The sequence below is a fragment of the Narcine bancroftii genome, chromosome 2 (genome assembly GCF_036971445.1).
Source record: "Narcine bancroftii isolate sNarBan1 chromosome 2, sNarBan1.hap1, whole genome shotgun sequence".
NCBI classification, from domain to species: Eukaryota; Metazoa; Chordata; class Chondrichthyes; order Torpediniformes; family Narcinidae; genus Narcine; species Narcine bancroftii.
The window spans coordinates 150,453,802-150,468,991 of record NC_091470.1 but is presented as its reverse complement, the minus strand read 5'-3'; the positions used below and the strand labels follow the sequence as shown (position 1 = coordinate 150,468,991).

Here is a 15,190-nt window from a genome sequence, read left to right as displayed (position 1 = left end):
GTACAATATTTCTGACATTTCGGGCCTGAGCCCTTCCTCAAGGAATAAGCAAAGAACAGGAAGGGCCTGGACTCCTCCCCAGCCTTCTTGTTTTTATTCTGACACCTTCCTGTTCTTTGCTTATTCCTTGAAGCATCTATACCTTTTTAGACACTCCGAGACCTGCCAAGTTCCTCCAGCATTTCTGTGTTTTTCTCCTACTTCTTTTTTTCCATCTTGCAAAAGGCTTCCTTTTGTTTCAACTTCCAAAAGTTTCCAAATAAAATAATACCTATTTTTTTCCCACTTACAGGTTTTATCCGATTGGTCATACATTTCCTGATTTTGTGACATTGATGACAGTAAATTCTGATTCTGTATTTCAGTCTTTCAGCTTTTGCATTATATGGCATAAAAATAGCATAATATCAAATTTTTTAAAAATTCCAAATTTTATGAAAAATTGCCGAGAGACAATTTTATTTCTAATCTGTAGATTAGAAAATAAATTTATAGAAATAATTAAAAGCAACAAATAAAAAGTGACAGGAGGAATTGGAGAGGGTTGCTGTTAAGGAAAATCATGGTCCCAATATTAAAGCAGTACTTTCCTTGCAGAATAAACATGAACCACTCAAATTTAACACAGCCCATACAATTAACTGGTAGCTGCATATTTAAAGTTTATCCAAGTCCTGGTCCCAAAGAAGTCACATTTGTAATTATGAAATGAAACCTCTGGGCGAAAACTAATAAGGTGCTTGAATGCAGATTAAAATACCAAAAAGAGTAATGGATCCTGTTAGAAAACTGAACACTACGACGGGAACAGACCCTTTGGCCCACCACGTCTGCACTGACTATGGTGCCACACTAAATTGAGCCCTTCTGCCAGCTCATGGGCTGCATCCCTCTGTTCCCTGCCTGCTCATACGTCTGTCTAAATGTCTTTTAAACATTGCTTGTTCATTGAATCCAAGTATCATTAAAACATTACAAGCATTTAAAACATAAATATGTAGCCATTTTCAGATTGTACTATTAATTGTATTAACAATTCAATTCTAACAGGCTATCTTTTAAAAGCATTCACTTTGACAAGCTATGTGTAATCTCTTTCTGCTTTACGTGCAATAATCTTGCCAGTTGGTAATCAGTAAATAAGCAGCTGGTATCCATAGCATGTCATTCTAGAATGTCAAAGGCCAAATAGACTCTTTGTCAAGAGTGAAATTAGTAAATTACTCCATTGTTATAGTATATCATTTAGCACCATGTCTGAATTCGTTCAAAAGACTAAAAAAAATAGGTTCTGTCAAAACAAAATATTAAAGCAATAAAATGAGTACCCAAAATTCCAAATATGATTGCTACCCTTAAATATCGGATGAGTTGTTAATAAATGAACTTTTTAAGAGGTAAGTGTTCATTATTTTAGTCATGGCCATGGCTCACATCTTGCAATTCCTTACAAATCACTGGCCGAGATTTTACCAGTCCAGCCCAACTGCCTATTTTAACCATTTTCCCAAACTTTCCTCAGAAATCCAAAATATCTGTTTTTTTTTCTGTTCTGCAGTGGCGATCGTGGGAACTGTTGTTTTCTCCACAACTGGGACAGGAGGGAAGATATGCGTGTTGCCTGAGTGTTCTTATGTTGCCTGAGGTGCCGTTCTCCTTCCACCATCAGTAGGTGTTCGATTCCAGGTTCTCAAATGTCATCTCAAATTCTTATCCTCTACTTTGAGGAATCAGAGATATTCTCAAGAGCCCAATTGGGATGCTGCATTCCTCAAGAGATTTTGAGCATATTTTTGAACTTTTCCCACTGTCCATTTGGTAATTTCTTCCCATGATAGGACTTAGAATAGAGTACTCATGTGTCTGGTGATGTGGTCTTCCCAATGGAATAATGAGTGCAACCAAGGTCAAATACTGGGAAAGTTGGCCTGGAAGAGTGCAATGATTTGAGCTAGTTTATCCTTGCAGTGAATCTGGAGAAATTTGGGGAGATAGCATGGTGACAGCTTTCTGTTGCCTTGACATATCTGCTATAGAGAGTTCAGGCCTGTGGTCTTGATTCTCAGTTGTCCATATGTTGTGAATTTCATTGTCTTTGTCTACTTTTACTGAAAGGTGGCACCCAAGATATGAATAGTTCACTTCTTAAGATTCTCACCATGAACTTTACTGTTGGAGGACACTTTGGTACAGTGAGATAAAGTTGATAGAAAACCTTGGTTTGGCAGATGTTGAGTGTAAGACACATCCTTTAACTGATTAAGTTGATGATGGCCTGGTACACAAGTGAGCACAAGCACCATCTGCAAACTGCAGCTCATCTGAAGAAGGATGGGTAACCTTGGTGTCTGGAGTATGGTGGATTTGAAGATTAACTCCATTCCCATAAAACATAATAGTGAGAAAGATTGAGCTTGTTTTAAACAAGTCTTCACCAACATCGGCACTTTTGTAGACCATTTGGATCATATCATGGTGTAAATGCTCCAATGGAGCACATGTATAATGAAAGCAAATTCTGGTGTGCAGTCAAAATTCCTCTTCATGATTGTTGGGAGTTAAAGGCTTGAGTAACATTGAAAAAGCCATTTAAGACCTCTGAAAGCATTTCCTGAATGAAGGTCACGTCACTCTGTCTCTTGATGAACAGATTTGGAAGCAGCTTCTTAGTTTCTGGGAAGAGATGTTTGAGGAGGGACAGGAGTAGGCCATCTGAGCCTGTTCCACCATACATAGAGCTTGACAATGGATGACCATCCACTTTCGTACCTTGATGAAGGGCCCTAGCTCAAAGCGTTGGTTATGTATCTTTATGACATTAACTACATTGTATGACCTGCTGAGTTTCTCCAGCATTGTGCTTTCACTTCAACCACGGTGTCTGCAGGCTTTTGGGTTTTACTTCAGTACTTTGTTTCTGTCTTTTCCCATATTCTTTGATCCCTTTCGAATTAAAGAATATATTTATCTTTAATATTTCAAAACTTGGCTTCCATTACCTTCTGTGGAAAAGAATTTCACTATTTCACCACCTTTGGGTTAAGAAATTTCTTCTGAACTTGAATCTTAATGACATAACCTTTTCACCAGCAAGAGCAATACATAGAACAAAGAAATATGATCCTTATTGCTGCAGACCAATCATTTCATCTCACTCTGGTTTCTCAAGACAGTGTCCTGGGCCCAATTATATTCATTATTGGCTTCTATGTAACACAAGGTAAGAAAATGATGTGGATGTTAATGAATTCACACCGTTTTGTTCCAGTCACAACCATCCAGTTAACAAAGCAGGTTGTGTCCACAAGCAGGAGTTGGAGAACATTCAAGACTGGATTGCTAATGCCAAGCAACATGCATGCCACTCAATAATCAGTTCCAATAAGAAAGACTCCAACCACCATCCCTGAGCATTAAATACCATAACCAGCATAGAGTCCCCAGTATCAACATCCTTGGAACCAATACAGAATATAAAGAAGCCCAGTGTGGCTGCAGGGCACATTTACAATAGACTGCAGCAACTTGCTCACATTTCTTCGACAGCACGTCCTAAAACAATGAGCTCTGCCAAGGGTACAAAAGCCGTGGGCCCAGCATTAAGTTTTTCTCCTAGCCATACATCATTTGAAAGTACTTCATTATGCTTCATCATAGCCAGGCCCAAATCCTGGAATTAATTTGAGTACCCATACTACAAGGACTGAGGATTTCACAATGGTTTTAACAGAGGTTAGTACGATGTGGTATGACAGATAATGCTCGTAATTCAGTGCACTTGTTTTTATGGACTCTTCATGACTTCTAATCGCAATGACTGTAAGAGGCCTCTTATTTCACCAACTGTAAGAAGCACTTCAGGCAATTTCTGCCAATGGCGAATCTGTCTGCCTTACAACAGATGAAAATAAATTTTGTGTAATATTGCAGTCTTTATTACATGGCAATAAATTGAATCTTGAATTAATATATAGGAAAGCTATACAATACAGAGGCCTTGCAGTGGCATATCAAACCCCAATGAAATGCTACTTAAAAAAAAATTTTAGACATGTGTCACTGTAACAGGCGATTTCGGTCCAAGAATCTGTGCCACCCAATTAACCTACAACAACACCCAGTACATTTCAAATAGTGGAAGGAAACTGGAGACCCCCGAAGGATAAACACACAGACATGGGGAGAATGTACAAAATCTCCTTACAGTTAGCTTGGGATTCAAACCCCAGTCCCTATTGCTGGCATTGTAAAGGCATTGTCCTAAATGCTATGCCAACCGTGCTGCCCATTTTCATGCAATTTAAGATTGATAAATTGCATTTATTGCAAGTGTTCAGCTTATACTTTGCTCTTGATTATTCATTCACCTTGTATTAAAGTTTTAAGTACAGATATTTAACTTGAGCAAGTCAACCCAGTAGCTCATTTCCAATGATATTATTATGCTTCAAAGGTTTGTACGATGTGGTATGACAGATAATGCTCATAAATGTTCAAATTTGCAGTTTACACTAAACCAGCCATTCTCAATCTTTTGTTTTGGCTACAGCCCCATTAGGACCCTGCTTAAAGTTTATAGGGCTCCTTCCCTGTGAAGCAGTTGGTTTCTTTTGTACTTCTCTCCTTCCAACAAAAAAAAATTATGATTTCAGACAGTGGCTGCTCTTAAATGTGGCCCCTCCGGGGGTCGGGGTGTATGGCCCCCACTGTGAATGGCTGCACGAAACCAATCAGACCTTACTTTTCCCATGCCCCCACAATCAGTCACAGCCTTTATAAATACCCTCTCTCTCACTATCACTTGTTCTTGTTAATGTTCATTGGCTTCTACTCCTCCAGTACGTTAACTTAAAAGCTTCTTAAACCATTCTATTTCCCTTTCACTTCCTTCTTTAAAATTATTTACTCTTTAGTTTTGATAAAGGATCTAGACCCAAAATGTTGACTGACAATTTCAACCCACGGATACTGTCCAACCTGCTGAGTTCCTTCACCAATTCTTTATTTGCTCAAGATGCCAGCATCCACTCTCTTTGTGTTCCTATTGTGCATCTGTGACTCAGATCAGTTAACCCAGTGGGAACTGAAAGTGAATTCGCGATATTTCTAATGTCATCAGCTTAACTGAATTCTGTGTAAACTTGCTGATCAACAATAACTTCACTATCTAAAATTCATCAAGTCATCATGGTTGCAGGAAACAATTTCATTCATTTGGGCATTACACTCCATTCAAAGACCGCAGGATAAACATGCTCTAGAATGCCACAAGTTCAATGCTTGATTTTCACTGAATGAGCTTATCCTGGTAAAGACATCCCTTAAGATGGAGTAATTGACCTCAGGGGCTTGACTCTGGCGGGAAGAGAAGCAGCTACACGAGAGTTCCAATGATACTGAAAGATTGTTTAGATTGGGAAGGAAATTCAACATTTGTAAAAGTTGTTTCCTCCAGATATTGTGTCCATAAAATTTAACTTTACCCAATAAGTGAAAGCAGCCAAAAAGATGATTAATGTGAAATTATCTCCATAGGACCTTTATTAATATTCATAGGATTAACCTCACTGTTAGTGAACATTCATCAAATACGACATCAAGTGTAATGGTGTGAAAATTACTGAAAAGGAAGTAATTCAATAAATTATTTTGTTAATATTTTAATTAATTAGTGTTGAAATCAAATATTGTAACAACAGAAACAATTTTATCAATTTAAAAGTAGTTGATTAAATTAATAGTTTAAAGATCAATTAAGTGTTTTTCAATATTATGAAAATTAATTCTTCGCTAGCTGACTTCCTGCTTTTGCTATAGAAAATAAATTGTTAACTTAATTCATGGATCAAAAACTTCTGATGATAACCTTGTTTAATTTTTCTTACCTAAAAGAAGGACTTGTTAGGAAAACAAATTATGATGGTCTGGATCTGTCAATGAAAGACTGGCTGCTTTGCTCAGAAAGTTCACGTGCTTTCTTTTTTAAACAAATGAACAGGGTAACACAAGCACCAATGATTTCCCCCAAAAGACCATCCAGGGCAATTGCAGAGATTCTGAAATAGCCTTTTAGCTTTGGGCATGTCTGGGATAGGAAGATATCGAAATGGAAGAAGGACAATGGGTGTGCTAAGACGCAATAGAAACAGAGGGAGAGAAGAATGCAGCAGCAGATGGTGGTCTGCAAAAATCAGAGCATCAGCGTGAATATCGAAACCCTGCAGTGTGTAAGATTGATAAACTGGAGGTGGTTTAAGAGAAATTGAAAGATTTCAGTGGCATTTTAAACATCTGCTGAGTTGCATTTGTGTGAAATCATTTGCAATTCCACAGTGGTGGAAAATTGTACAAACAGTATTATTGAACATAAATGGCCTAGTTTTTCCCTGCCTCCCACAACTACTATTCTCTTGAACTTTTCTTTTCCAGATATGAAGCATCCTAGAGTTGAACAACATAGTCCAAGTTCTAGAAGTAAAACACAAAAGTCTGCAAACACCGTGGTTGAAGTAAAAGCACAATGCTGGAGAAACTCATCAGGTCAAACAATGTAATTTATGCAGCAAAGATCCTTTGACTCCTTACTCTTAATGACTTCTCCTTTGACTCACTCCAATTTCATTGTTTCCCAACCTTGCACTATCCAGTTCTACCTCTTACCCAAGAAAAATAAACCCAATTATCTAGGTAGATCCATTGTTTCTGCTTGCTTTGCCCCATCGAAATAGTATCGTCTTTCCTTGACTCCATCTTTTCTCCCCTGGTCCAACCTGTCCCTATCTACATCAGCAATACCTCATATACCCTCAATCTCTTCAATGACATCCAATTCCTTGAACTTGACAGTCTAATTTTCACTATGGACATCCAATCCCTTTACACCTCCAGCCCCCTCAAAGCCCTTTGTTTCTTTCTTGACATGAGACCTAATCAGTCACTCTCCATGACCACCCTTCTCCATCTGGCAAATTTGTTCTTACTCTTAATAACTTCTCCTTTGACTCAACCAACTTCCACACCTACCTCAACTACACTTCTTGACAGCAAGACTCCAGCAAGGATTCTATTTCCTTTTTGCGATTTATCTAGCTCCACCAAATTTGTTCCCAAGATGAGGTCTTCCAGTCCACTTCATCTGAAATGCCCGCCTTCTTCCACAAGCATGGCTTTCCATCCACCAACGTCAATTCAGCTCTTCCCCGGATCTCCTCCATTTACCGCTCATCTGCCCAGTCCCCCTCTGTCCCCAGACATAACAAACACAGTATTCCCTTGTCCTTTCCTACCACCCCACTAGCCTCCATATCCAACATATTATCCACCACCTATAACAGGATCCCACCTCTAGACACATCTTCCCTTTTCCTCTCATCTTCACCTTCCATTGGGACAACTCCCTTGTCCACTCCCCCTTACCTTCCCCCCCTTCCATTTTGTTTGGGCTCTTTCCAACATCTTTTCATAACTTGATGAAACGTTGGTTCTGTATCTTAATCTTTGCTATATAAAGTACACTGTTTGACCTGCTGAGTTTCTCCAGTATTGTGCTAATTAGTCCAAGTTCTAGCAGAGCTTCAAACAATGGAAAGAACTGGTATGAGAATCGCAGCTACAGTGTCAAAGTGGTCTGGGGTTTATGTGTTTTTGACTGGGTGTGCAATTCTAAAACACAGAAAGATATTCAAATTCAAATTTAAAAATTGTAAAAAATTGAAAAAAGTACATATTTAAAAATCTAAAAAATTTAACTAAAATTTAAAATAAAAGTAAAATACTTTCTCATCTTATTTTCCCACAGCCCAACAATCTTCTTTAAAATCAGTGGGTTCACAAAGCTGCCCCAGGTCTTACCTGGATCTGAGAGCCAGTGTAAATGCTAGTCAGCTCAGCAAGACACATCTCTATCACACTAGCAGCAGAATGTATTGAACAGTAAAGCAGCAATTATCAATTGGGACTTCCATATTTGACAACACTGCATAAAAACATCAGAAATAGGAGCGGGAGTCAGCCATCCTGCCCGTCGAACCTGTTCGGCCATTCAATGAGATCATGGCTAATCTAATGATGGGCTCATCTCCATCGACATGCATTTTCCCCATATCCCTTAATTCCCTTACTTAGTAAAAATCTATCCAACCTGGTCTTAAATATATTTATTGAGGAAGCCTCCACTGCTTCAATAGGCAGCGAATTCCACAGATTCACCACCTTCTGGGGAAAGCAGTTCCTCCTCATTTCCATCCTAAATCTATTCCCCTGGATCTTGAGGCTGTGTCCTCTAGTTCTAGTCTCCCCCACCACTAGGAACAACTTACCTACCTCTATCTTATTGATGCCTTTCATATTTGAATATAGTATATGGCGATGCATAGGATGACTATGTTTAGGACAACCCCTGGAATTTCCACCTAAAAATATTGGTTTTGAGAGATATCCTTTGTTTAAGGTGTCCCAAATCTGGTACTTATCGCTGACCAGTGAATATTATTAAAAGCAAATCAAAATATTTTAATACCAAGTTACCCTGTAAAGGTTTTAATGTTATTGGCACATTTTAAAATAAGCCACTGTTGGCTCAAGTAACAGGCCATTAAAAACCTGTACAGAGCCTGCTCTTATAATTCAGTGGTTAGGTCTCAGGTGTAGAACTGTGGATGATACAGGAAAAATGTAAAGGGAATAGAATGAGCCAACAGGAAGCTGACAAGAATGACTAAAAGCGACAAATTATGGAGAACTTGGGACTTTGCCCTTGGAACAGAGAAGGGTAAGAGGAGATTTAAAAATATTTTTCAAGATGAAAGACTGAGATAATAAATGGGGAAGGGGGGAAACATTTCCATTGTGAGATGGGTCAATAATAAGTTACAAGAATCAAGATCATTGGGAAATATTCTGATGGAAACTAGAATGATAGCTTTCATTGAAAGATTGGGTTGAAATCGGATTCAATAAATAATTTTAAAAGGTACTTGAAAAGCTGGAATGTCGTCAAAAAGCAGGGATGCAAGGCTCATCCTGATGCAAAGAGCAAGCACAGATTTGACAGGCCAAGAGGTCTTTACGTTATTTGATTCCATATGGAGCACAACAGAATTGTGTTTTTTTCCCCCAAATAATTTTTCAAGTAGGACCCCTGTACATGATATTCTGTGTAAAGATTTTTTTTAAAACACAAGTATAGGAATAATTCTTTTCTTGCAGATTAGCAATGAAGAGTAGCCTCTCATTTACTATCTATAAAGTGCCTTTTAGGTCTCTATAAGTGCTTTATGAATGCACAACACAATTGTTTTAAAATTTAGACATATAGCATGGTAACAGACCATTTCGGCCCAAGAGTCCATGCCGCCCAATTTACACCCATTTAACCTACATCGCCGGTACAATTTGAAGGGTTGGATATTGAATTTTGAAAGGCTGAATTGTAAATCTTGCAGTATCTTCCCAAAAGATCCCCAAAATTTCAGAATCCTAAGTAACTGAAAGAAAAGTAAGCCATGCGGACACTGACAAGATACAGCCAGGCCATCCACAAAGATTCCTCAATGACATTGTGACAGATTGGGACGTTCAGTACCTCATTTACACAATCTGTTGGACACCAAAATGAACTCAGCATCTACTCGAACTTTCCTTCCAATCACAGTATGACCAGACTGAATTCTGCCTTCCAAAAGTACCCCAGACTGAACAAACACCCTGGAAGGGTAGGGTCCATATTAAGTTGTAGTGAGAGATGCTGCAGAGTAAAGCAGGCATGGATTCTACTCAGATGGTTTGTACCCTGGCAATCTATTTGTTGCTATGGCAGTAGCTTTCACAAACCACCCCCTACTGATACCCTGGTGCAGGGAATAGCAAGCAGAGTGTGCATACGAGGATTGATACTTACATCCTTCAGAAGGCAACATGTGAACCAGGAATGAAGATATCCTACTGAGAATTTGTAATGTAAACTAAGATATTCATGCATTAAAAATCAAGGTAAAAATAAAAGTTCAGAAATAAATTCAAATTATAACCCTGCCAAAAAGTTATTTTTATTTAAGTAAACTATGAGCATTGAAAGCTCTCATTATTCAACAGCTAATCTCTAGACACTTACCAATACAACTTTTCTAGTCATGAAATTACCATAAACTATTCCTCTTATTGAGTTTCATTTTATTGCACTATTAAGTCCAAAAGCATCACACATCTGTTGAAGATTTTTGTATTATTTCCCATTCCTTCAAAACTGTATTTCATTTTCCTCAATCTAAAATCTTAAAATCCAAGTGTGATATTACATGTATTCTCCACTACTTTTTTTTGTAGCTTTCCTTCTTGGTTTTCTCTTGTATAATATATTTTTAAAAAAACCTGGTCAGAATTATTAATTATATTCAAGGTGGAAAAGATGGAGAAGACACTTTAACTCAACGAGGCTAAATGTTTAGGCTAAATGATTACCAAATCACCATCTGTTCTTCCTTGCAGCAGTAACTGAATTGATGCTGTTGGCATCTTGACCCCCTTTAAGCTCCTGACAACTAAATTATTATCTGAAGGTGACAATGTCTGCCTTACCTGACACAGCTGAAGTGGGAAGAAAAATCTACAATAGCAGTACTTTCTCTGTTCCCTAATCTCCAAGCAGGTCATTCTCCTCTCAACAAGTACTTGCTCCAACTGTTACATTCATTAGAACAGCAATAGTGTTCTAATTCCTGTGGCTTTCAGATTAGTAGCACTGGTTAAAAATAAATCACAAATAGAAAGGTCTTCTCCAACAGCAACAAGAAGATCTGAAAACAATCCACATGAATGGTGTAAACATACTTCCCACTACACCTAACCTAGAACTGGAAGCTGGCAGTTACCTTGGCTGATAGATTGATTGATCATGATTTTAGCCTATAGGTGAGTTTAATATGGAAGTCGAGCCAGAGTGCTAAGGCTGGAGATAGAGGCGGAAATGTGGTTTGTGGGGTAAATAGTGGGAGATGGTAATTATTGTGACGTTCCTTCTTGCAAGCAACCTATGACAGCATGGTTACCTTTCAGCCAGAGGTTTGTTCAAGAGACGGGAGCCTACAATGCCAGGTAGCTGGGGTGGGAATAATAATAGATTGTGGCAGAGGAATCTGGATCATGTGGAAGAGGATTCAGATTGCAGAAGGTGGGGTGGGATGGAATGGAGGACAGTAGAAAGAACAGATGGTGGGGTTGGGGAGAACAGATGGGTTTCTGGTGGGAAACAGATAGCAATTGTTTGAAGGAGCCAATTGTGTTCATAGCAGGGGAAGCAGATGGTAGGAGTGGAGAATGGCAGTGAGGGGAAGTGGGAATCAGGTTACACAGATGTGAGGGTTGGACAAGTCAGATTTATGACTGGTTTTAGGGCCCAGAAAATATATTCCTGCCTCCAACTGGTCCATAAGCTCTGATGTAAAGCCATCTCCTTGATTCAAAGCCTTTATCAATAGGTTTCAGCTACTAGATTTCACAATGTCTGTGATAAAGTTTGATTACTGAGAGGACATTATGATTATATTTAATTGACCAACTCACTTATACTGAAGAGATTCTCTCCTCTTCCTGCTTTCACTGATGCCAAAAGTACACTGAGATAGTCATCCTGTCATGGAGCAACAACTACAACGTGTAAATTCCATTGCCTGTTCATTTTCCTTTCCCCAATACAAAAGTCTCCTATTCAAATGAATAGCTCTGTGGAGAGAAAAGTGGTTTTGTGGAAAACATCTGAGTAAATTATTCGGCCAGATGCACATACTCAGAAGTAAAACTTACCTGTCTTGGTCTGAGTTCAGTTTTACTGGGTGCAGAAATCTAACCTTAATCTAATTTTTTTGTCACAGTTATTCGAGTTCATAATTGTATTTACGATTAATAGGCCGCAACGTAACCAGATTTACAAGTAGATTACTATTAGACAAGCAATTATGCAACAGAAATGTGCCTTTACTACAATAAAGAGGATATAGCAACAGATCCAATAACATGGCTTTTCTCATTATCTTCAAACAGCAGGGCTTGTCATCGCAAAGATGTCTGTTCATCAAGAATAGCAAATGGCTATGATTTCATACTTACCAGATCCCAGTCTATGCTGCGGAAAAAGGTATGAGTCTGGATGTCAGCAAATCCAGTCTGTGACTGACACCCAAGTCGTTCTTTAGGGTCCTGTGAAATAATACAGAAATATTATTGCACTGTCTGGTTAAAGATAATTAAAAGAATATATTGCAAATCCATTCCAAAATACACAAGTGAGAATGGTGAACGATCGCTTCTCGGCCTTTTGGCTAAAATCAAGTGTAGAGAATGCTGAACAACCAAGGGAACTGATCGCACTAACCACCTAAGACTCTCACATCCATATTTATTTGTATGACTTGTCCTGCATATGTATGCTTGACTGTACGTGTGTCATGTCTGGTTGTGTGTCTGCATGTTTTGCACCAAGGACTGGAGAACACTGTTTCGTCAGGTTGTATCAGATGACAATAAACCTGACTTGACAAGTGCCTTAGGAGAATTTTTCGATCAAAATATTTAAACAGCTAACATGTTTGGACACTTTTAGATTCTTTGTGCTGATCTAAGAAGGCAAACATGTTTGAGGACAAGCTGCATCCGTGGGAAGGATGGGAGGGGAGAAGGAATTGTTGCTGTTTCAGGTCGGAACCCTCTATGAGAATAATATGTGAGGGGAGGCGAGAACCATTATATGGAGAAAGGGGGGAGGAAAGAGACAGAGGCCCGTTGTGGACAAAAAATGTTTTAGCTTAATCCACAAAAGTGATGGAGAAACTCAGCAGGTCATGCAGCACCCATAAGAAGCAAAGATCAACATTTCGAGCCTAAGCCCTTTGTCAAGGTATCAACAAAAAGCAGGCAGGTGACTGAATCAAAATGTAGGGGAGGAGGGAAGAAAGGGCAAGGGGAGGAGCACAGACCAACAGTCAAAAAGTCATAGGTGGATACGGGTGAGAGGAGAGAAGAGAAAAGAGCTGAGGTGATGGAGATGAGGTAGCTCTCCAAATGGAGAGGGAAGGGGTAGGGAGCTGTAGCAAGGAGATATAGGCAGGGGACAGGGGAGGGGGGGGGGAAGAGAGAGAGAGAGAGAGAGAGAGAGAGAGATGCACACACACACACAGACACAGGAGGGGTAGAGACAATGGTAATGGATGTGGAGAGTGGTGGGGTGGTGGGTAAGAAAAAGGGGAATTGTCTACTACCCCACCAGACTCCCCATCCTATATATTATCTGGAGATCCACCACCTGTAACGTGATCCCACCACCAGGCATATCTATCCCTCTCCTCCTCTGTCACCATCTGTAGGGTCTGCTCCCTCCATGACTCCCTCGCCCAATCATCCCTTCCCACTAATCACCCCCTCCATCCATGAGGAATGGATGGGTCAGTGGGGCATAAACAGCTCTGAGCATCCAGATATGGCTCTCTCTCTAAAAGCTTGACTTTCAATGTGGGTTTACAGCCAACTTTTGAACACCATCATAAGTTGGCAACCTTGCCATCTTTCTAACAATTATAAACTACCCTCTATGGATCTAACCACACATTTTGAAAGGGTTATCAATAATAGGTTTCCTCATGAGGGAAGGTTATAAGTTGTCCAAGAGGAGAGGACTTTGGAAAACTCACTGTGCAGATGAACTAGTGCCCTTGTTTCTCAATGCACATTTCCAACCTCTGTCCTGAATCCCACATTCCCTTGCAATGGAGTTTGTTCAGGAGAAATGAAACCCTGAAGGTTATTTTTAAACAATATTAAATTGAGATGAATAATATAAAAGCAAATGATTCTTGTGAAAATATCTTTCCATAATCTCTGAAAAGCTTTCAGCTAAGTGCTTTGAAATGAAGTCAAATTAAACAGAAAAATCTATTAAGTTTTAAAACTGGATCCAAATGTCTAAAATGCTTCAATTTTATAATACATTTTAAATATTCGTTAAGGATACTGAAACTGTAGGTCTATTTTCTTTTGGTCTTGAAGCATTTTGTAGAATAATTAACATGTAGCAATAACATTTCAAGGGAAACCAATGGAACACCATGGAAACATTCTTACATTCTGAACGAAAGAAATTGCTTCATAAAGATTCAAAAACAAGTTTTGCTATTTGAATTGGAAAATATAATATTCAGATGCCGAAAATAACATTCACTTCTTAAGTTTAAAAACAGAGCCATTCTGTCAAAGATCTCTTGGCTACTTTATGAATGATCCTTCCCATAGTGTTTGAGTTAGTCATTCTTGGGTTTACTAAGATGTTTTCATTTCGTATACTTTCAATTTGGATCTGTACTTATATTTAATTAGGTACTTAAAGAGCAAAATAAAATGACAGCAGTTTACTAGGTCTTGCTAATTCCCAGCTGGAGAAAATAGTTCCTTTTAGAAGATTCAGCTCAAAAAGTTACCTGGAAGTTAGACTGGATCATATTAAGTATTTGTGTAAAAATAAAATATAAATGAAGCAAAGATTTAGAGGAAGCTCTTTGATTTTATTTTCCCCTTCAATCTTCCATGCATCTAATGTGCAAAGTACAGAAATCTTCCAACAGGAGTGATGGCTTCTAACAACATTTGGATGTCACTTCCAGGATTCCCATTCAGACAAAACCGAACACAGTCCGATGCTGTTCCTGTAGCAGTAAAGTTCTGCTGCAATTGGGTAACAAATTCTCAAAAGCTTTTAGAATTGGTCCTGGCCTCGCTCTGGAGATTTAAATCAGGCAGTTTCTCCAAGTTATTTTCTTCCATATCTCCTTCAAGGCATCATCAGCCTAAGAGTAGGACCGTACATCTTCCCTAGCTTGCAGACCTCAGTTGACCAGATTCTCCCACACATCAATCATCTCATTACACTCCCTTCCCCTCTCCCCCCACCCCAAGCTACAATCAAAATTTGTGCAACTTTCCTTCTCCTTGTGCTTTAAGTATTCATCCAATTGGTTTGGAAAATTACTACTGAATTTGTTTCCATCACCCTTTCTGGGAGCTCTGCAGATTTAAGGTACTTGCTGCTTAAAAAGGGGTTCCTCCATGTTACATTTAGTTCTTTTGCCAAACACCTGAAATCTCTCTCTGCTGGTTACCAACCCTTCTGCTATTAAAAATAGTTTCTTTTTATTTTCTTCATCAAAAT

General features: G+C 38.9%; 1 protein-coding gene across 10 annotated transcripts in view; it reads right to left on the bottom strand.

The window, feature by feature from the left end:
• The window catches only part of prkcz (protein kinase C, zeta), a 279,023-nt gene that overhangs the window by 47,873 nt on the left and 215,960 nt on the right, over positions 1-15,190 (bottom strand). For 7 of the 10 annotated variants that reach the window (XR_011351707.1, XM_069918552.1, XM_069918551.1 and 4 more), the window contains one exon: positions 12,103-12,192. Coding sequence is in view for 6 of the 10 variants with exons in the window: in XM_069918552.1 (XP_069774653.1) it covers positions 12,103-12,192 (90 nt within the window). In the remaining 4 variants the exon portion in view is untranslated. Of the gene's footprint in view, positions 1-10,575; positions 10,739-11,559; positions 11,719-12,102; positions 12,193-15,190 lie in introns of all 10 variants that reach the window. The other 3 variants (XR_011351704.1, XR_011351706.1, XR_011351705.1) reach the window with 2 other exon arrangements.